The sequence below is a fragment of the Hyperolius riggenbachi genome, chromosome 5 (genome assembly GCF_040937935.1).
Source record: "Hyperolius riggenbachi isolate aHypRig1 chromosome 5, aHypRig1.pri, whole genome shotgun sequence".
NCBI lineage: Eukaryota > Metazoa > Chordata > Amphibia > Anura > Hyperoliidae > Hyperolius > Hyperolius riggenbachi.
Window position 1 is genome coordinate 103,782,914 of NC_090650.1, and position 22,989 is coordinate 103,805,902.

The 22,989-nt window shown below is 43.3% G+C and overlaps 1 protein-coding gene across 3 annotated transcripts in view; it reads right to left on the minus strand.

Moving 5' to 3' along the window:
- Positions 1–22,989, minus strand: part of SCRN1 (secernin 1) — a 44,185-nt gene that overhangs the window by 10,225 nt on the left and 10,971 nt on the right. For all 3 annotated transcript variants that reach the window (XM_068238672.1, XM_068238671.1, XM_068238673.1), the window contains 5 exons: positions 21,156–21,315; positions 9,002–9,183; positions 6,185–6,381; positions 3,048–3,239; positions 356–521 (listed from right to left, as the gene is read on the minus strand). In XM_068238672.1, the coding sequence (XP_068094773.1) occupies positions 356–521; positions 3,048–3,239; positions 6,185–6,381; positions 9,002–9,183; positions 21,156–21,314 (896 nt within the window). In that variant the 5' untranslated portion in view covers position 21,315. The remainder of the gene's footprint in view (positions 1–355; positions 522–3,047; positions 3,240–6,184; positions 6,382–9,001; positions 9,184–21,155; positions 21,316–22,989) is intronic.

Below are 22,989 nucleotides of genomic sequence, written 5' to 3' on the forward strand. Positions count from 1 at the left end.
CTCAGTCAAGGTGGGTGGTTAATATGATCCTCCACCATGTTAAGCCAAGATATACAGAGTGCCAGATCATTTTGGCCAAGCGCATTGTCATTCTATTTACCCCTCCAATCATCTGCTCAGTCATGTGCCTCCTTCCCTTCTCGCTCCATAGCAACAGAACGTGTCGCTATGTCAATTTAAATTTAATAATAGCGTAACAGATGTGAAATCATAACCTCGGTTTCTGTATTAGGCACCACTTTTATTATTTAATGCTAAGATACAGTATACCATACACATTTCTACAGTATGTTTAACAACTGCATATTTCATGTGTTTCCCTGATTTTATAAACAAACAGTGTAATGAAAAATACCTGGAAGGATCTGGTGTGCCGGTAAGAAGGTGAATACAAGGCCATTTCTCATCCTGAGGTAGAACAGAGACAGCGCTGGCTGTAGTTTGAAAGGCTTCAGAATCCACACAGATTCCGCTACTTTTATTGCGAAGAACCTTTATAACCGATTCCACTGTTAGTAAATCTGGAAAAAAAAGCACATGAAAATGGTTAACTGTACTGGCTGTCTATTGAGTATCAACTTGTTTTCCACAGCAAAGAAGTTGTATAATAGTGAGTCAATGGATCTGGGTAATAACTGCCACCATGACCCCTCTTATCTTCTTCAACTCAGATGCCAGTTGTATGTACCTTGTGTAGACAACTATTACATTCCACAGACACACACAGGTGTGCACTGTCAGGCATGCTGTGACACCAGTTTTACAGTATAGACCAATGCCCATTTCTGCTATAGAGAGAATACAGGTTGAACACCAATAACAATGGAAAACAAGAGTAATTGTCCAATGCATTTCAAAGAGGCCTCCATTGCTAAAAATCCTGTTTACATATCCAATTAAAAGCCTCAAAGCTTCTTAATGCATATGTTACTTTGCTTACTGTGCCTTTGGTCTGCCTGGTACCAACAGTTTTGTACTATATTTTCTGCAATATTTCAATAAACCTTGATTTGGTTAAAAAAAGCCTCAAAGCTTAAAATACTGAGCACCTAAGTTCTCCTCGGTTAAAAAAAATGAATCGAAACGCAGTTCAAAGTAGCCACAACAATGTTGCACGCCACCTGCTATCGCAGTGTATATGTAGTTCATTAATGTGATTACATCTCCCAGCTGGTAGTTGTAGTCACATTAATGGACTACATCTCCCAGCATTCACTGTGGCAGCCTGGGGCATGTGAAATCGCAGCAGCTGCTTAGAACCGCGTTTCTGTAGCACACAAAGAACCATGTGTATAGATGGAGGGCTAGGGACCAGTCCATGTAAGTAAGTAAATGCTTGCTCCCCCCCCCCCCCCCCACACCCAATAACGCACACCATTTATAAAACTTTGCGTTGATGCTCAGGTCCCTTTAAGAAGTTATCATCAGGCCCTGAGGGAAGGACTGCAGCTACTACCTGGCTTAGTATCATCATACTGCTCAAACTGTTGTAGAGCGAGACACAGACAGGGCGCTCTGAAAAGAATTGTGCCCACTGTCTGTGTCAGGAACCGGCCCGCGGCACACCTGCGTATACGGTTCCCGACTGCGGGTTTGACCAGATCAAGCGGGGAACAGCCATATTCAAGCTACAGACAAGGCTGGGACCCCTCAAACGCTCCTTACTGCCACCACTAGCTGTTTCTAGAAACGTCCACTCTGCAGTCGAGTGCTCATGCAATCCGCGTTTTCGTATTCGGGTCAACTTTGCACTTAGGCCGAATACGGGAACGCCACGCACGCACATGCACAATTGCAATCTTACACTGTAGTGAAGCAAAACCACTAACAGTCGTTCCGAACGATACTGTTAGCCACTCTGCTGTCGAGCTACTCACACTGGCGTTTTCGTACGTTGGGTCAGCTGTGCGCTTTAGGCCAACGTATGACAAACGCCCCACACACAATGCAATCACAATCTTATACGGTAGGGTTGCTCAAACATACAATTAGGCAAGGACTTATACACAGTTGCACTTCAGTCTCTTCTAGGCTATGAGTGTTAGTTTAGTACAGCAGAAGTCAAGCTTATTAAATAACAATTTAATATTCCAGGAAAAAAGTGTGAACAATGCAGAAAATAATATATACAAAAGATTTACAAAAGCAAAGTAAAAAAGTTACAAAGTAAAAGTTACAAGGATAAAAGTACAAAGATACACACAAGACAAGTTGCAAAAAAGGGAAAACGTTACCAGCATATCGATCTGGGCATTGTTTGCGGGAGGACGCACTTCTGGTCAGGAACCAGGTTAGTCCTAGCAATGTGCTATCTCCAAAGACTACGAGTTGTAAAGGACCTGTGCAGGTTCTTATAGGCCCATTTGGGGCCTGGGGCATTGAATGTTCCCTCCCCAAAACTAACGCAATTTCCCCGTTTGTGACATCACGGTCTGCCGAGCCACTTGTCACATCTGGGCTAGGTGTGACATGCGAATTTCAAGGTTTTTCCTGTCTCAGTTTTCAGATCATCAAAAAGGACTTCCCCCACTCCATATGATTGATTAAGGCTTCCTCAACATTCCGGCATGCCTGTCATATGTAAATGTCAAACATTCCTGTCCACTTTGAACTTGGCAGACTCACTTAGCCGGATTTTGTTTTGACCAACAGGCAGCCGTCTACATTAATACAAAAGATCAAAGCAATGCCCCACATTTGCAGGATGCCAGACAAAAGAGGGGCTCGTTATCTAATTACCTCTTTCCCCAATTAGGAGCAGACAATGCTCCCCCTGCTTGCCATTGAATGCTGAGTTAATTTACATTATATAAGGAGCTCCAGGAAGCCAGCTGCCATCCTTCAAAGCCAGACTGGCTAGCAGACAATCCCATATGATACAGTCAGAAAAATGAAAGAAATATGTTCCTGTATTATTCCAACATAATAAGCACCCCAGTATATCACCACAGTCTGGATTTAATTATTGTTCACTGAAAGTCTGCTAAGGTCAGAGAGGCATATTATGAAAACATTGCAATCCATTTAAGAAATCCAAAATGTCATACCTTCCTGATGCTCTAAGGCCTCTTTCCCTAAACATTGGTCACCCCTGTTATCTTCTGAGAAAGCTTCAGAGAAGTTAAACTCTGTCTCTCCGCTCCACCAGCCCTGGCGTTTTGCATAATTTCGAAGCTCTGGGTGTTCCAGATCTAGTTGTGTCTTCAGTGATAAATGACTGCGGATGCACCTCACACCACCTACACAATATATGGAGAAAATGATGTAAGAGTTTATGTAAAACATCAAACTTAACGGACAATTCCAATGAAGTACAGGCAGTTCCTTACTTAAAAACAGCTCAAGTTACAACATTTCATACTTACAAAGTTGTCTCCATGTACAAAATATATGCAAAACAGAAATCTGTCTTCTTAAAACGTAAGTTATTAGCAATTATTCAGGTTGGAATGAGCTCTGAGGTGTCTCAAAGTGCATCACTGCTGAATATGCAAAGCATCCCTTTGTTGTCCCTGAAAGTTAAACCCACCTTCAGAAATGCTGGAATGCAATTATGTGTCAGCTTGTTAATTGTACAGAGCCACAATAATCCAACATACATACATACAGACTGTTTCGGACTCTTACTAAAATGCTATGCAAAACAGAAATTTGCCTTCTTAGAACAGAAAATATTTGCGATTATTCAGGTTGGAGTGCATCACTGCTGAATATGAAAATGGTTCCTTTGTTGTCCTTGTAAGCTAAACACACCTCCAGAACCACTGGATTAGAACCTTTAGATTGTAAGCTTGCAAGGGCAGGGCTCTCTCACCCTCATGATTCTTGGAATTTGTTGTAAATTTTAATTATCATGTTACTTTTGTCACTGTAATTACCAATTCTGTATCTTGTAACGATTCTATATTTTGTACACGGTGTACACCACTGGCTGTATTATTATGTACCCCATGTCTGTTTCTTAGTTTGTACAGCACCACAGAATATGTTGGTGCTTTATAAATCAATAATAATAAAGAGCGAAGCAGAGAAAAAAAAGGGGGTGCAGGAGCTCTTTAGGAAAAATTAGTGCTGCTATTTGCACCTATTATAAAATCTGCGAATAGTGGCAAAGAAAGGAAATTGGACGCATGGTGGCGGAAGCTAACAAGAGCCTCCGGACGCCGAAATTTGCCTTCTTTGCCGCAAATCTAAGCTTTTATAATGGCCACGATATGCGGCAATAAAGGTACATTTTTAACGTTCGTGATTTGAAATATGGGCGCTGGGGCTTGCAGAAATGCAAATAGTGGCATTGCATTTTCTCAATGCAATGCCGCTATTTGAATTTTCTGCAAGCATTTCCGCAATGGAATGCCGCTATTCCGCAGTGCAATGCCACTATTTCCATTTCTGCAAGCCCCAGCGGCCAGGATAAATTAAAATCACTACCACTAATCGGGCGCTTAAATTTACCTGGCTTGCCGCACATCTTGGTTCTGGGGTGGGGGAAGTTTTAGTGAGATTTAGGATTAGGCCCCACCAGGGGGGATTAGGTTAAGGCACCACCAGGGAGGGTCTTATGGTTAGGCAGCACTTAGGGGGTTTACGGTTAGGCAACATCGGGGGGTGGGTCTTAGGGTTAGGAACCACCAGGGGTCTCAGTGTTAGGCACCAGTAGAGGGAGGATTCTGTGAGAGAGTTGGGTTATAGTTTAGCCATAGTAAAATATCAGTGGTATTACTGATATTTTACTATTGGAATTCTGTAGTAGAATATCGCTAATTTTAGTGAGATTCTACTGGTGGCAGACCCCTGCTTCCAGCCACCTTTTTTACATGTATGCAGCTGCTGGGCAATCTGTAACTCTGTAAAAAATATACAATACTGTTTTTTTGTTTTTGCATATTACACTATTGTATAAACTGTTGTAAGTAGTTTAAATGACATTAAAAGCACATTGATTAATTAATCCGATCCATCTGGCCAAATCGGCAAGTGTCGCAAATAAATGATCATGTACGTGATCGTGGCAAAACTCCCAAAAGTCAATGAGGCTTGGAACGATCCTCCAATTTAATCCAGCATGGCAGTTGTTCAAAAAACAATCGCTGCGGGTGGTGTGCGTCATAATACACTGTTTAATATATTTTCAGTAAACAATGTTGCGCTAAAATGCAGAAAAAAATGTTTTGGGAAAAATCACATTGGGGATATGGGCCTTTAACTTTATCAGTGATGCTGGCATCTTTATTACGATGTACTATGACCTTTACTACTGCTCACTACACGATGTGTGTAGTGAGCAGTACGTCAGTTGATCTCCCAGAGCGATCTGTAACAGAAGGCTGTGTGACATCATAGCCTAGTTCAAAATCACTGGGATGTTAAGTTTACATACACCACCTCTATAATTATACAAAGCATTTTTTAGCTGAAACCAGGATAATTAACATCAAAATTGGTAACCTGAATATTTTTTTTGTCTTGCTACATTATAGGTCCTCTTTAATTACATATTCATGTATAAGGGGCCAATGCTACTTCTATGAGTCATAAATACATTTCTTACCCCATGGATACAGGATAATGCAATCAATTTGGATACCTCCGATTGTTTTGGTTGTGCTTTTCACATCATTCTGTGTCACATACCACCTTTTATCATACTTCATTTATAACAGAAATCAAATAGGAGACAGTGATCATCTTTATTTAAGAAGGAATTCACCATTTTAGTATAGACTAACCAGCAAGCTCATGGTGAACCAGAACTCATTGGAGTGTGTGAGGGGCTACAATGAGTTCTGGGTCACCATGAGCTTGCTGGTTAGTCTGTACCTCTCGGTGTTACAAGCCCTACTCCATAGAGCCAAATTAATCCATGCCATGCACTGATGAGGATCAAACAATCCAAAACAGTCTGTATGCATGTTGGATTATTATGGCTCTGTACAAATTAACAAACTGACACATCATTGCATTCCAGCTGTTCTGGAGGTGTGTTTAGCTTCTAAGGGTAACAATGGTTAATTTGCATATATTCAGCAGTGATGCACTGGGAGACGTCTCAAGCTCACTCCAACCTGAATTATCGCAAATACTTTCTATTTTAAGAAAGCAAACTTTTGGTTTTTCCATTTTAGTATAGAAGTTGAAAAACCTAGACAAATACATAAATATGGTAAATTAATTAATACAACACCTGTAATTTTTTCAGCTGCCCATAACTTGTCCACTGTCTCCAGTAACCAAGCTTCGGATCTGTCCACAATGAGAAAGGCACTTTGAAATCCCTGATTACTAGTCTGAAAATAACTCCCTCCTTGACCGTGTTCCTCTAGTAAAGACACGATGACATCAAGAGCCTCTCTGGCATTCCTTCCACGCTCAAGACCAAGCCTGCAAAAATAAAGACTTATGTAAGAAGCTCTACAAAAGCAGAGAGTAGCTGAGAGAAACCTAACAATCCTGTATAAATTAGATGGTGCAAGTCATAAAACACTAATGTGTATGAAAGTAACGCTCACGAAGATTAGAGGACTGAGTCGTCACTGCAGACAAAAACCAAACAAATTAGGGCCCATTTCAATTAACTTTTTCTCCTGAGTTATCTCCTAGCTTTTCAGCATTTTACACTACCCAAAAGTTGGTGAAAAAGTGCTATCAAAATAATTTTGCGTATTTTCTTGCTTGTTGGTGGTTTAACCTCCCTAGTGTTAAAGGATACGTCCATGGAAAAATAAAAACAAAAATCCACTTATCTGGGGCTTCCTCCAGCCCGAGGCAGCTGTCCTGTGCCCTCGCCGCAGCTCTGGTGGCTCCCGGTCTTCTCCGCTGCAGAAGCCGATCGGCCAGGTCGTCTTCCTGTGCACTTCACCGCTGACGTCATCAGGACTGTACTGCGCAGGCGCAGTAGTTCTGCACCTGCGCAGTGCTGATGACGTCAGCGGTGGAGCGCAGAAGAAGCCGACCCGGCAAGGTCGGCTTCTGCAGCGGAGAAGACCTGGAGCAACGGAGCTGCGGTGAGGGCACAGAACGGCTGCCTCGGACTGGAGGAAGCCCTAGGTAAGTGGATTTTTATTTTTATTTTTCCCTGGACGTATCCTTTAAGGACAAGCCTGACTCCTAAAAAAACAGCTGGAATCGGTAAGGGCGAGTCAGGCTTGTCCAGTAATTACCATTACTCTCCTACGACGTGGATGGCGTGCAGGATCCCTCACTCTGCACCTCACGGCTTGTCAGATCTGACAATTATGTTGCATAAACACCTGATCTGCATATGCTTGTTCAGGGTCTATGGCTAAAGGTATTAGATTAGAGGATCAGCAGGACAGTCAGGCAATGTGCATTGCTTAAAAGGAAATAAATATGGCATCCTCCATATCCCGCTTACTTCTCAAGTGGTCCTTTAAGTAACAACTTCACTTTAAGTACAAGCAGGAGTTTGATCCTTTTAATTGTCCTCTCCTTGTGACAGGTAGTTGTTGAGAAAGCCTGGGAACAAATCTCCATTTGTTATGCATTTATACAGCAAGAAGTTTTGTATCAGGATGATGTTATTTATTGGCTAACTTAAGGCTACTTACACACTAAGACATTGCGTTTTAGGAGACGTTATGGTCGCATAACGTGCCCCTAACGCAACGTATGGTGGTGTTGAAGTTGGACGTCAGATTGAGCTGCGTTATGCAGCTCTCAAAGCAGCCGCTCCAGGTTAGTGATAGGAAGTCCGGATCTTTTTAAGGATTCGGATCATTTGAATCGGATCATTGAAAAGATCCGGATCTTTGAACCGAATCATTTGAATCATTTTACTAGGGAAGCAGACTGGGTGAAATGACTAGCAGGACAGGACTTTTCCTGCACTGTACATTCTGTATGTTCCTGTTTCTTCCAGACAGACATCCACTGTGAACCGAATCTTTCATTGTGATGATCCGGATGATTCAACTCACAAAAAAAAATCCGGATCAAATGAACGATTCGTTCATGATCCGGACAACACTACAATCCTACCAGGAGTCTCTGCAGTGCAGTGAATATTAATTAGCCATGTGGCTGGCTGCAGAGGAGGAGGGGAGACCTCCTCCTCCAACATTACTGAGCATGTGCAAACAGTCTAACGTGGCTTAGCCCAGTATAACGTACAGCATGCAGCACTTTGTTTAAACGTGCTGCATTACTATATAACGCAACGTGTGCACTGTGAACAGCACAATTGATTTTACAGTGCTGTGAGTTAGGCTGCGTTACTGGCTGCTGTAACGTGGGACTTTAACGTCCCACTGTGAAACCAGCCTAAAAGAATAAGAGTAAGCAAGCTTTTGTCTGTAAAGCTTTCGTCGGACTTCAATCCTGTTGGATACCCTACTGCATTTATACAGAACTGACATTCGCAGCAAGCCTTTACAGACTACTGTATGATAATCATTCATGTCACTAACATTCCTTAAAAGGCATCTACAATGGCCCAATAATTCTATAGACAAAGGTGGATAAAAATATACGTGCAAAGTAGTACAGCCTGGCTTGCCCCTTTCAGTCAGTGCCATGTTACACTGTGAGGTAGCGATGTAGCAGACATCAAATTTACCGCAAACGTTCACGAACCGGCTGTTCGCAGTGGGCTCCATAGACTTAAATGGCAGGCGAATGGCCGGCAACTTAGCACATAAGAAGGCGGCCATTAAAACATTTCTCACACTCAGGAAAAACTTTAAAATTGATTTTCTCAAAAAACTATAAGGTCTTTGAAAAAAATGTTTTTACCTCTTGTTCCCACTGTCCTCCTCCATGTGCCTTGCAAATCTGGTGTTTCTAGCACATAAGGGGGCTTTGCCATTAACCTCTAAAGTCGGTGGCAATTAACTAATGTAAAATGCAAACAATTTTTTTTTCAGAAAAAAATTGCGTTAAAACGTGAATGGCAAACAGCCCAAGTTCACTGGGAACTGTGCACCAGTGAACTGTTCATGGCATCTCTACTGTTGGGTACTGACATATAGCTCATATCACTTACCTGACAAGATCCATCCCCAATAATAACTTTGTATCACCAGCTGCCTGTCTTGTGGGCACCGCTATATTACCAATACAAACGCCATGTTCATTGGCTCCCATCTCAGCACCCCACGTCCATGCTGGTTTGCTCAGTATAACAGAATGGGTTGTGGCAACCTGGTCAATTTCAAGGTAGGTGCACTAAAAAAAAAATAAAAAAAAAAAAAATGTCTCATATGTAATCCTCAACAAATGCAACAATGTACCAAGAAAAGTCCACATGCTGCCATTCCTCACCTCCTACTGAAAACTATTAAATTACTGTTGTCTCTGTTAGAGATGGTCAATGAGATGCAAATAATTGCATGATTGCACAAACTGTGTATGGAAATGTATACAGCTTGAAAATGGACCAATCAAATCCCACCATGGTCTAATTTGATTGGTCCAGTTTCAAGCTACATAAATCTGCATGCTGAATTTGATTTGCATACTTCTGCATCAATTATTTGTATCTCATTGACCATCCCTAGTCTCTAGATTTAAGCAGAGATTGAAGGAAGGTTACAGCTAAATCAGGATACCCCCACCGATCCATACAAGCAGCAGATAAGAAAATCAGTAAAGCTTTGTACACACGCTAGACCACAGCTGACGGAGAACAAGCGATCCCCAACGGTTAGCAACAAACGCATAGCATCAGCGCTCATTTGAATTCAGCGATTGCACAACGGTCCAACGCTCGGATTGTTAGTGGACATGTGAAAATGAGGACCTGGAAACGCAATTCGGCACACGTGTGTACTTTGAATGGATCGACCGTTTGTTATCGCTCGGAACAAAGGACTTAAGGTGGCCACTAATGATCCAATTTCTAGAAAAAAATCGTTTGAGCGATCAGAAAATTCTGATTGGAAGTGAAATTGTTGAATTGACTACAACATCAACAAACCAATTTTTGCTTCCTATCACAATCAACAAGAAAATTAAAATTTTGGTTTGACGAAAATCTAATCGGACTACTATTTTTATAGTCTTTCGTAATCCATTGTGCCCATCAATGGAGATTATTTACAACCAATACAATCAGAATTTCTGATCGCTCAAACGATTTTTTCGCTAGAAATTAGACCGTTAGTGGCCACCTTAACATTTATTGTCTGAACCAATCCATCAGGCGGTATCGGTCAACATGGATGATAAAGGCTGATTTTTACCATCGTTGGGGCATTATTTTTTAAACAATTATTGTTTGACCCGTTGCTGTAATTTGTTTCGATGACCGCTTCATCCCAGTCAGTAGCTGGTACCCTCCTTCTACGAGAAACCTTTACCTGTTCTTAAATAAATCATCAGGTGGTCTGTGTAGCTGATATTGTGGTAAAACCCCTCCCACAGTGTGATGTCAGGGCCATGGCCCTGATAGTTTGCTGTCTGTGAACCTTGTGCATAGAACCACAGAACTCTCAGAAACAGACATTCTGCAGAGATCACATGGCAGGACTAATATTGATAAAGATCGCATCCTGTGATAAATTTCAGAAAGTTAATTAGGGAAAGGAAATATTTTACAATGGGCAAAATACTGACTAAATAATTTATAAATTAATATAGTAAAAAAAATAAGCAGTTCCTCTTTAAAACACATATGGGCTTGATAAAAAAAAAAGTGCTAATTGATAGCACGGCCGTTTTCGTACGAATTTTTGCATTTCGCACGCGAAAATTCGCGAGAAAACGGCCGTGCTATCAGTTAGCACTCTTTTGTGAATCAAGCCCATAGTGTAAAAACAACCAAACAAAAGACAAGTCATGTGACCACTAGACTGTTCCTCACTGTGCTGAAGTAATCATCCCTTGTAAATTTGTGGGTATTACCACACTCTCTTTTCTAAGGACATAAACAACCTGGTTATCATGGGAGCGTTATTTAACTAATTCTGATCCGTTTGCTGAGGAGGAGGAATGCTATTGAATTGTGAGGAACACTGGTACGCCACTGTCAGAAGATTTATCACATAGGTTCAGGTCAATATTCTGTTATCTCATGATCAACTTCTTTTTGACACAAGTAACATTCTGAGGTACAATGGCCTCCCCTCCTTTACATCTGACCAGTAATCCGTCACTTCCAAGCTGCTGAAACAGCAAGTGCTGCATCATTTGTTCTATGAATAATACCATAAAATCAATACAGATATTGATTACCCTATATGTTGCATAGGGAGATTTACTTTTCTCAAACAAAAGAAAATACAGCATTTTAAGCTGCTCATGTTGCCTTGTATACTTGCCCATGTCAGGAACAGTGAAAGACGCGTATCACCTGACTTGTAAAAATAGCAAACTGCAATATTTGGAGCAGTTTGGCTAAAGCAATTAGTCACAAGAGCAGCTGAGCATTGTGAACTCTACAGCAAGAGCTTATTGATAAGTCACAGCACAATGTTCTCCCCCTCCTCCTACACACCGGCTGCTGTCCTTTGTGTTCTTTCTATGGCCTTCTGCTCAACCTACAGGGATCTGACAATAGGCTGTGGAAAGTCAGATATAACTCGCAGGGCAGGACGCAGTGAAACTGCTACACGTCACCACCTCCTGGAAAGGAAACTATACCTGAAAGCTAACGAAGGAAAAATTCAACTTTACAACCACAATACAACTTTTGTTTCAGCCCACAGAAGAGCCACATAAATACAAAATGACAGGAAGTGCGTGTGGCCACGCCCTTCCTCAGCGTCTTGCGACTTCCAATGGGGGGGTCGTCAGACACAGTATAGTTGCCACTAAAATAAATAATTTAAATTTGGGTTGGGTACAGATTAATTATTGTTTCTGGAGTTTGGTTTAGGAGATTGTCTCCATTGCATATTATCTTGCTAGCTTCAAAGACTAAAGAAAAGTAAACCTAAACTCCAGGTAAAAAGATGAAATCAGTTCACTTTTTGAGTATTTAAAGGGGCACTATGGCGAAAAATTGTAAAATTTTAAATACGTATGTGCAAACATTGACAAATAAGAAGTACTTTTTTCCACAGTAAAATGAGCCATCAATGACTTTTCTCCTATGTTGCTGTCACTTACAGGAAGTAGCAGAAATCTGACAGAAGCGACAGGATTTGGACTAGTCCATCTCTTCATAGGGGATTCTCAGCAAGGCTTATTTTTTTGGGCAGTTGTTCAGAGCAACAGCCATTCACTAAGTGCTTTTGAAAAATAAATAAATCCCTGAGAATCAACTATGAAGAAATGGACTAGTGGCTGGATAGTGTAATGGTTAGGGGCTCTGCCTCTGACACAGGTGACCTGGGTTCGAATCTCGGCTCTGCATGTTAAGTAAGCCTGCACCTATTCAGTAGGAGCTTGGGCTAGTCTCCCTAACACTGCTACTGCCTATAGAGCGCGTCCTAGTGGCTGCAGCTCTGGCGCTTTGAGTCCGCCAGGAGAAAAGCGCGATATAAATGTTCTGTGTTTGTTTGTTTAGTCCAAAATCTGTCGCTTCTGTCAGATTTCTACTACATACTGACATAGGAGAAAAGCAATTTATGCCTCATTTTACTCTGGAAAAAATGTACTTATTTGTTTATGTTTGCACATATTTTAAATTTTACAATTTTTCGCCATACTTGTACATTTTCCCTCATTTCCTGTCTGTGTGACCAGTATTGACCTCTGTGGAGAAAACATGATCCCTGGTGGTCTCAGAGATAGGAATTGAGAAACCAGAAAAAAAATTGAAGGAGGTCCCTCTCTACAAATAAGATTTAAATTGCTACTGTATCCTACTACTGTCCTGCTGAACAGATTGTCTCACTTCCCATTGGAGCACAAATTAAGAAGAATTATCTCTTCTGATTGAATACAGAGATTTTAAAGAAAAAAAAACACCAAAGACCAAAACTAACCTCTTTCCCAGTATTGGTTTGGGTTCTTTATTTTAATTATTTTTTTTCACTGCACTATGGCTGTAACTGATAACTGTGGTTGCTGCCTAGTTCCATCTAGTTGAAGTAGTCATGTCAGCTTTACAAACTACACTTTTTTTCTCTTAGTAGTATTTGGGGAAAAAAATAAATCAAGATATTGCAAAGTGAGAAGTTAAAAGATAGACGCTAGATCAAGAAATTACCAATACTCGCCATGTAATTCCTTCATGTTTTTTGATCCACCATGAGCCTGCAGGTCATCATATTATTTGAGTACATCATCTTTACTGCTGGTATACATTAATTTAAAGGATATCCAATGTGACATGTGACATGATGAGATAGACATGTGCATGTACAGTGTCTAGCACACAAAAACTATACTGATTTCTTTTTCTTTCTGAAAGAGTTAAACATCAGGTATGTAAGTGGCAGCTCCTGTCTGATTCAGGATTGGGTCAGACTACAGTGTGGTCCTCACTGATAAGAAATTACAACTAAAAAACACTTTCCTAGTAGAAAATGGCTTGAGAGAGCAGGAAAGAGATAAAAAGGGTCAATAGTTCATAGATTTTAGCTCTGGCATACTTCAGTTAATGTGTCATTAAGATGAAACAGTAACAACTTAAAAAGTACATTTAAATATAAAATAAAACTGAAATATCTTAAAAAGTAATTTTTAGGAGAAAGAGGATAGATACAATTGTTTATTTCATTCGTTTATTTTCACCTCGGGTGAACAGCAGAAACTGCCTACAACAGCATTTTTTTCCCACAATGCAACAAGGTTCACAGACAGGAAACCGTCAGGGCTACAGCCCTGACATCACATTGGAGGTGGCGTGTCACCACAATATAAGCCACACAGACATCCCTGTTGCATTATTAGAGAAAAAGTAAATATTTCTCATGGGGAAGGGGGTATCGACTACTGATTGGGATGACGTTCAATCATGGGTTAAAGTTCCTGATTAGAGTTTCAATGACCGCAGTCTCTAAATTACTTCCACAGACCACTGGAGGTTATAGAAATGGGCTACACATGCTAGGCCTACTAAACAAGTCACACTACTGTGGATATATTAATTGCTTCTTTTCACTAAGTGAAACATGTTGGATTAAGAGGAGGCAGCTTTTTGGACCACCCATACTGCTGAGGGGATACACCATCACTCACATCCTAAGCCTTGTGACTTCTGGGGTGGATACCTACCAGTGGTCGGCTAACTATGATGCTTACACTGTGCTGCACAAGTGCGGACTATTGAAAGACACAATTATATGATATATGGCATGCAAAGATCATATTTCTGAAATACTGTCCTGTTCTTGAGTTCATGCTTGCATTGGTGATCTGTGGCAGTGGTCTATAATTGGGATTGGATTGCCCCAGTCTACATACACATTCAATGCCATGAACTGATTTACCATCATAGGCCTGTTGTACATACACCATTTCTTTCCACCTTTTTACACACGGTCTGTCAGGAACCGGCCCGCGGCACGCCTGCGTATACGGTTCCCGACTGCGGGTTTGACCAGACTGAGAGGGGAAGCAGCCTTAGTCAAGCTAAAACAAGGCTGGGACCCCTCAGAACACCTCTCACTGCCACCACTAGCGGTTCGCTAGACACTTCCACTCTGCTGTCGAGTCCTCAGCGCGCACTCCGCGTTTTCGTATTTGGGTCAGCTTTGCGCTTAGGCCAAATACGGGAACGCCACGCACCCACACAAACACACAGTTGCAATCTTACACTGTCGTGAAGCAAAGACCCACTAACAGTCGTTCCGAACGATACTGTTAGCCACTCTGCTGTCGCTACTCGCACTGGCGTTGTTCGTACGTTGGGTCAGCTGCGCGCTTAGGTCAACGTATGACAAACGCCCCCACACACAATGCAATTACAATTTCATACGGTAGTGTTGCTCAAGCGTACAATTAGGCATGAACTTATACACGGTTACACTTCAGTCTCTTCTAGGCTATGAGTGTTAGTTTAGTACGGCAGAAGTCAAACTTATTAAATAATAATTTAATATTCTAGAAAAACATAGAACAATGCAGAACTTAATATATACAAAAAGATTACAAAAACAAAGTAAAAATAGTTACAAGATAAAAGTTACAAAGATAACACACACGGATATTTGCGTAAAATAAAAATGGGGATTAAAAAAAACGTTACCAACTTGAAGGTCTCAACGTTGTCGGCAGGAGCATGCCGCTTGTTCGACCGGAAGTCGAGATCGACTCTAGCTATGCGCTAACTCCCAGAGCAGATGGTCACTAGGCATTTGCCTCTGCTTTTTATACTCTGAGCTACGCCTGGAGGCTGCAACTTCCTTGGGGAGGGGAGGAACTAGGTTTTAATTAAATCTCAGACATATTCCATTTCCAGGTAAAAGTCTATACATCAAAGATTGTGAAGTGAGTCTTTTAACTCCAGGTGAAAACTTGATTAAGGCTTTTTCCTGTCTCCGTTTTATTAGATGTCATTTACAGGGTATAGTTTTGCACCTCCACTAATGATTTAATTTCCACAGGTAAAAAATGGTATCAACAGGACTTCACCCATTTCTAATAGCCTGTCATATACATTTCAAACGTTCCTGTGTTAGTCTCCAGGCTCTGGTCCTCTTGCTTTGTGTATTGAGACAATGGGCCGTCTCCTGAGTTCAAAAGCCGGGCAGATAATCCCATTAGCACTCTCAGAGGAACTGCATACAGACTCAAAGCACCTCATATGGTCAAGACAATCACCCATTTCCTTGCCCCAAGCAACTCAAGGTAACCTGCTCCCTTCTGGCAGAAAAAAATGAAAGAATATGTTCCTGTTATCCTTAATATCATCTAGTATATTGCTTTAAGAAAAGGACTCGTATCAAGATGCAATCTCAAAATTACAAAAAATTCTTCATAAAAAAGATTTTATTGACACATATACAAAAAGGTGTATCCAAAAGTATAAAAGAAGCACAGTTCTTGAGTAAATAGTGGGTCCTCATAGAGCCAAAGACAAAAAAGTGATATCTAATTTAGCTTGGTAAACAATTGCAGTTACAACGGGTATTGATTTTCAAGGCAACGACACATGTTCGTTTCGGGCTGTGTAAATATATGTGCCCTTCATCAGGCCAAGATACCCAGTTCTGCGTGGCTCAATCAGGCGAGGAAGACCAATTTGAAATCAAAAATACATACTGGGGACACCTGAACCTACCAGGCGTACAATAACCTTCCCAACAGCGAGATAAACGCTTAGGACATGGGACATAAATCCTTAATATCATCAGCACCTCAATATATCTCCACACCTCCGCTGTTAACTTGGTGCAAGGCAGATGATCTTCCCAGATTATCCTGCCAGCACCTACATTGTTGGTTCTGCTTGACGGGACAGTCCATCAGCATTCCCATGATTGCTCCCCTTCCGGATAGCGCTGGCAGGTGATTCTAAAGAATCATCCTGCCAAAGCCTACATTGACGGCCTGGCCGGGTGGGGTAACCCTTTAGCATCCTCAGGAGGGTTCCCCACCTGTCAGTTAGCTCCAAGCTACACGACTGGAAAGCTGGGTCAGGTTGCTGCAATGTGTCGTTGCCCTTGGCAACCTGATGTAACCAACCAGGGGAATGCGGGTCAGTCACGACCGTGAATTCGTGACCATAAAGACAGTGCTGCAGCTGGGGAAGGGTCCCCACCGTCGCTACATGCACTTCCTCTATAGTGGCAGGAGCTATCTCTCGGTCCCTTTGGGGAACGATTATCTGCCGGTCTGCCTCCTCCACTTCGGACAGCTCAGAGGGAATAACTTCCCAGGACCCTCTCAGCCCGCCCCTCCCAGCTGGTGACCTGCTGGCTAGCCCCCTGAGCTCTTCCAGGCTGCTGTCAAATCGAACAGCCCCAGAGAGCTCAGTGCTGCCTGTCACACATTCCAGGAAGGCTGCAGACGGAGAGGCTCCTGGGCCCTCCAGGCCAGGTTCCGGATTGGATGTGGCTGACCCAGCAACATTTGCCACTTCGGTGGACAGTCCCTGTGCTGTAGACCCGCTAGCGCTGCGGGTTACCACTGCAGCGGAGGGAGCGTCCACATTACACGTATCACAAACCACATCACCTTTGGTCTTAAAAACATCGGAAGGGGGAAGACCCGGCCTGGTGCCGTCTGCCCCTTCAGTGGACAGTCCATCTGCTGCAGCCCAGCGACCATTGCTGGTTACTCCTGCAGCCGACGGAGTGTCCACAGGACAAGCATCATTATGTAGCACAACACATATGATATCAACATTGTCCGTCTTATACATATTGACATTTATAACATCACATAAAACATCCACATTATCTGTATCATTACACACATTGCTACTCAGCACTTCACAAGTATCATCAACAGTTCCTGCATCGATTGCCTCGATAGTCCGTGCGTCATAAAGGACATCATCAGTTTCGGCATTCTCCGGATCAACAGGCCCCACTCCAGGCCTAGGCACTGGAGAATCACTAGGGCTGGCTCCTAGTATACAGTCCATAGCCCCTGGGGCCTCACCAGCACTCCCCACTTGCACAGCATTATCAAACAGTACCTTGCAAGAGTCCTGAACTTCTGCTGGGGATGCAGGCCCCACAGGGTTTGGAGTAGGCTCATACCGGGCCACTAACCGTCCCAGGTCAGTACCCAGCAAAATGTTGGTGGGGATTTTGTCAGTTACCCCAACTTCTTTCAGTCCGCTGCCGGCCCCCCAATCCAGGTGGACCAAGGCGGTGGGTATGGCTGGGGTGACACCCCCAATTCCTCTGACAGCAATCATTTTCCCAGGTATGTACTGTTCTGGGTTCACAAGCTGGGTATGTATGAGAGTCACTTCTGCTCCAGTGTCTCTCAGCCCAGTGGCAACTGTACCCCCAACCGTGACACGCTGCAGATTCTCTGCATAGCCAGTGGCATTCCTGGTAGCACACAGAGCAGTTGGGACTTCACTGAGGTTTGAGGCCTCACTGGATTTTGGGGCCTCCCTCTTCCTCTCTGGGCAAGTCGTGCTGATATGACCCACCCTGTCACATACAAAGCATTTCCGAGTGTCAGTGGTTGGTTGCCTGACTCCAGGAGACAGCGGTGCTTGCCTCCTCTGGGTGCTGGGTGACACAGGTTTAGCACTCTGTTCTCCCCTCCAGCTGCGTGTAGTAGTCCTCCGGGATTCAGGTGCTCTATGGGCGGTGTAGGAATCGGCCATTTCCGCAGCCTCATCCACTGTCTTTGGTTCTCGATCCAGCACAAACAGCCGGACCTCAACAGGACAGGTGTGTAGGAACTGGTCTTTTATCATCAGCTCCTGCAGGGCATCCAAGGTTTTGACTGACAGTCCTTTTAACCACTGCTGGAAGGCAGTGCGCAGGTTGCCCGCGTGATCCAGGTAACTGTCATTAGGACCTCGCTGCACTGTCCTGAAACGTTTTCGATACACCTCTGGCGTGAGGTGGTATCGTGCAATGATGGCTTTCTTAATTGCCTCAAAGTCTGTTTCTTCCTCCTGGGGGAGACTCACAAACGCCTCCAGGGCCTTGCCTCTCAGCCCTGGTGTGAGGTATCTTGCCCACTGCTCACGGGGCACCCCATACTGCCGACAAGTCCTTTCAAACCCCTGTAGGAAAGTGTCTATGTCAGAGTCCTTGTCCATAGCGGGGAACTTATCCATGGGGATTCTGTGGACTCTCACCTTCGCGTTCTGCGGGTCCAGCAGACCGGTTCTGCTGCTGAAGTTTAGCCATCTCCAGCTGGTGTTGCCGTTCAGCTCTTTCCCTCTCGGCCTGGTGTCGCTGTGCCGCTTGTTCCTTCTCTGCCTGTCGGTGCAGTAGGATCAGCTTTAGGCGCAGTTCAGGATCAGCCGAGTTCAGTAGCTGTAGATCAGCTTCCAGAGATGTCATCTCCGTGTTCGGTGGATCGTCCAGGACATCGTCTCCACTCGCATCCTGTGGCGGTAGCGATTCCTCCTCTGGCGTGTCGTGAGCTGCATCCGCTGACGTTGAAGCACGGGCTTGCTCTGCCTCATCATACTCCTCGAGCGCACGAACTAACTGCTCCTTAGTCTGGCCGCTCACCGTCTCGATGCCTTTGTGCTCACACAGGTTGAGTAGCAACTCTTTGTTTTGCCTTGCATAGCTGGATGCTTTCTGAGCCATCGTGTTGCAAAAAGAAAAAAAAAAAAAGGGGGGGAGGGAAAGCAAATACCAAGTGTGTATCTTTGAACAAAAAAAAAACGTATATAGATTCTGCACTGAGTAGACTTCTGTAGGCTAGTTGCTTCTAGCAAGCTTCCAGCCTTTAGTACTCAGAATAGCGAGCTAAACTGCGTACTAATGTACTAAACGATCCCACCACTGCCACCATTATGTCAGGAACCGGCCCGCGGCACGCCTGCGTATACGGTTCCCGACTGCGGGTTTGACCAGACTGAGAGGGGAAGCAGCCTTAGTCAAGCTAAAACAAGGCTGGGACCCCTCAGAACACCTCTCATTGCCACCACTAGCGGTTCGCTAGACACTTCCACTCTGCTGTCGAGTCCTCAGCGCGCACTCCGCGTTTTCGTATTTGGGTCAGCTTTGCGCTTAGGCCAAATACGGGAACGTCACGCACCCACACACACAGTTGCAATCTTACACTGTCGTGAAGCAAAGACCCACTAACAGTCGTTCCGAACGATACTGTTAGCCACTCTGCTGTCGCTACTCGCACTGGCGTTGTTCGTACGTTGGGTCAGCTGCGCGCTTAGGCCAACGTATGACAAACGCCCCCACACACAATGCAATTACAATTTCATACGGTAGTGTTGCTCAAGCGTACAATTAGGCATGAACTTATACACGGTTACACTTCAGTCTCTTCTAGGCTATGAGTGTTAGTTTAGTACGGCAGAAGTCAAACTTATTAAATAATAATTTAATATTCTAGAAAAACATAGAACAATGCAGAACTTAATATATACAAAAAGATTACAAAAAACAAAGTAAAAATAGTTACAAGATAAAAGTTACAAAGATAACACACACGGATATTTGCGTAAAATAAAAATGGGGATTAAAAAAAACGTTACCAACTTGAAGGTCTCAACGTTGTCGGCAGGAGCATGCCGCTTGTTCGACCGGAAGTCGAGATCGACTCTAGCTATGCGCTAACTCCCAGAGCAGATGGTCACTAGGCATTTGCCTCTGCTTTTTATACTCTGAGCTACGCCTGGAGGCTGCAACTTCCTTGGGGAGGGGAGGAACTAGGTTTTAATTAAATCTCAGACATTCCATTTCCAGGTAAAAGTCTATACATCAAAGATTGTGAAGTGAGTCTTTTAACTCCAGGTGAAAACTTGATTAAGGCTTTTTCCTGTCTCCGTTTTATTAGATGTCATTTACAGGGTATAGTTTTGCACCTCCACTAATGATTTAATTTCCACAGGTAAAAAATGGTATCAACAGGACTTCACCCATTTCTAATAGCCTGTCATGTACATTTCAAACGTTCCTGTGTTAGTCTCCAGGCTCTGGTCCTCTTGCTTTGTGTATTGAGACAATGGGCCGTCTCCTGAGTTCAAAAGCCAGGCAGATAATCCCATTAGCACTCTCAGAGGAACTGCATACAGACTCAAAGCACCTCATATGGTCAAGACAATCACCCATTTCCTTGCCCCAAGCAACTCAAGGTAACCTGCTCCCTTCTGGCAGAAAAAAATGAAAGAATATGTTCCTGTTATCCTTAATATCATCAGCACCTCAATATATCTCCACACGGTCAATCTGTGATTGCTGATCAGCCGCAAATTTTGCAGCAATAACTATGAAGCTAATAGCTGAGGGAGTCCAGCCTCTGGAATTTTGTCTAGGCATAGCATTGTAAATCTGGATAGTTTGGCCATTCTTGCAGAGAGAACTGCAGTCTCTTTGCATTAAGTTAAAACTCTCTTGGCAGTACGGAAGTGGTCTGTTGTAGGGTTGGGTTTACCAGGGTTATGTGTTTATTATTCATGTGTGTTGTTTTATCTTTTGCTACACAAATAAAGTATATTTCTATTTTTGAATCCATGTGCACCCAAGAGCTAATTCCTTTTCTAGTTTAATCCATTTCTTCTCACTAAGCACAGTATGCTGTTTGGAAGAAATGACATTTGTGTGTGAAGGGAGGGGTCTGACTTCACAGATAATCCCACCAGAAAAAAGTGGGTAGGCTAAGCTTTCATAAGGTCACATAAGACGTTTCCTTACCTGAACTTTACTTCCAGGATCATGACTTGCAGATGGCAAATAAAGCACTTCCTGAACCTCATTTCTGGGACGGGCCGAATTCTTCCCAAACAAGATGAAATTGTTTGCGGTCCGGGGAGGAAAGGCCACAAAGCAAAAGTTTAGAGGTGTTCCAGTCATGCTGAAAAACAAACAAACATTATTACTGATCATCTTTTAAGGAAATGTTAGGCTTCATTCACATCACCAGCGCAGAATAGGGTGAGATCGGGAAGCAATGCGTACGATTGCATGTCATCTGCGCCACACTGCTGATCCCATTCCCTACAGTAAATAGGTCAGCGCCTTTGATGTGAACGGCAGAAGAGCCGTCTATGCACTCCTGCTGCTCTTGCGTGCCGCACATCATACGCGCTATTGAAATGCGCACGGCAGCGCGCATGATGTGAACAAGGCCTAAGTGAATTTTTTCCCCCACTAACATGGATAAATATAGTACCAAGCTTAGTTAGAACTTGCCTGTGTTCATTTTTTTTTCTTTTTTTTTTTTCATGGAAAGGGTTAAAAGACAAAGTGCTATGCAAATTAACCAGTAAAATGTAACTAGCAGCTCTCCTAAAAAAAAAAAAAAGTAAATAGATGTCAGAGAGCTGAAATGGGTACTTATCCGTTAGCCGGGCGCATCCGGCAGGTGGCGCTAATTACTATTCCCCCTCCAGGCCGACATGGATAGTAGGGAAAGATGTAACTCTGGTGGAGTTTTGTCGCCACCTAGAGGATGCGCCCGGCTAACGGATAAGTACCCTGAAATGAGCAGGATAACAGTATTACAATGTTACTTACATACCCTGTGACATGACATTTGCAGATCAGGTCTGGCTAATTTCATATATTGTGCGGTGTGATCGTCTTGCAGATTAAGAGCCTGGGGCAAAAAAATGGCACCTCACCATTGCCATATGCATATCACCCTAAAGCAAAGAGCCCTGCCCCCCCCCCCACCCCGCTGGACAGGAAGTACATCACTGGATTACCGTCACACCGCTAACACGATTGCTTGTTTACACTCACGGCATCGCCATAGACTTGCATTGCTGCATAATCCATGCGGTAGGCTCAGATCATGCAGCAAAGTGCTGCAGAGTTGCGGCGGGCTTGTAGCAATTTCACTCCATTCCTTTGCACTACAATAGCATGCAAGTCTCCATAGACTTACAATGCCCCCTGTGACGAGCTGCGGCAGGGGAGAGTATCGCGACGCATGACGGAGCTCTTAGTGTGAAAGAGCCTTATATATGGACAGTCATAATCGAAAAGGCGTTAATTTTATTGCTTAAATATCAAGATGTATACAAAATGTAAATTAGACGTATTTGCATCTCATTCACCAGTTCTACAGGTAAGCAAAAGAATTGCTAGAATACAAGAAATCCTGAGTGTCACTTTAAGGGGAACTGAAGAGAGAGGTATATGGAGGCTGTCATGTTTATTTCCTTTTAATCAATACCAGTTTCCTGGCAGCCCTGCTGGTCTATTTCTCTGCAGTAGTATCTGATTAAAACCAGAAACAAGCATGCAGCTAGTCTTGTCAGATCAGACTTATAAGTCTGAACCACTGAAACACCTGGTCTGCTGCATGCTTGTTCAGGGGCTATGGCTTATAGTATTAGAGGCAGAGGATCAGCAGGGCTGCCAGGCAACTGGTATTGTCTAAAAGGAAATAAACATGACAGCCTCCATATACCTCTCTCTTCAGTTCCCCTTTAACGGGAAACTGTAGTGAACAGTAGGTGTCATCTCAAGGGATTGTAGGATGGGTCAGAGAAAGGGCGTAAACACGCACTACATCCGGCAA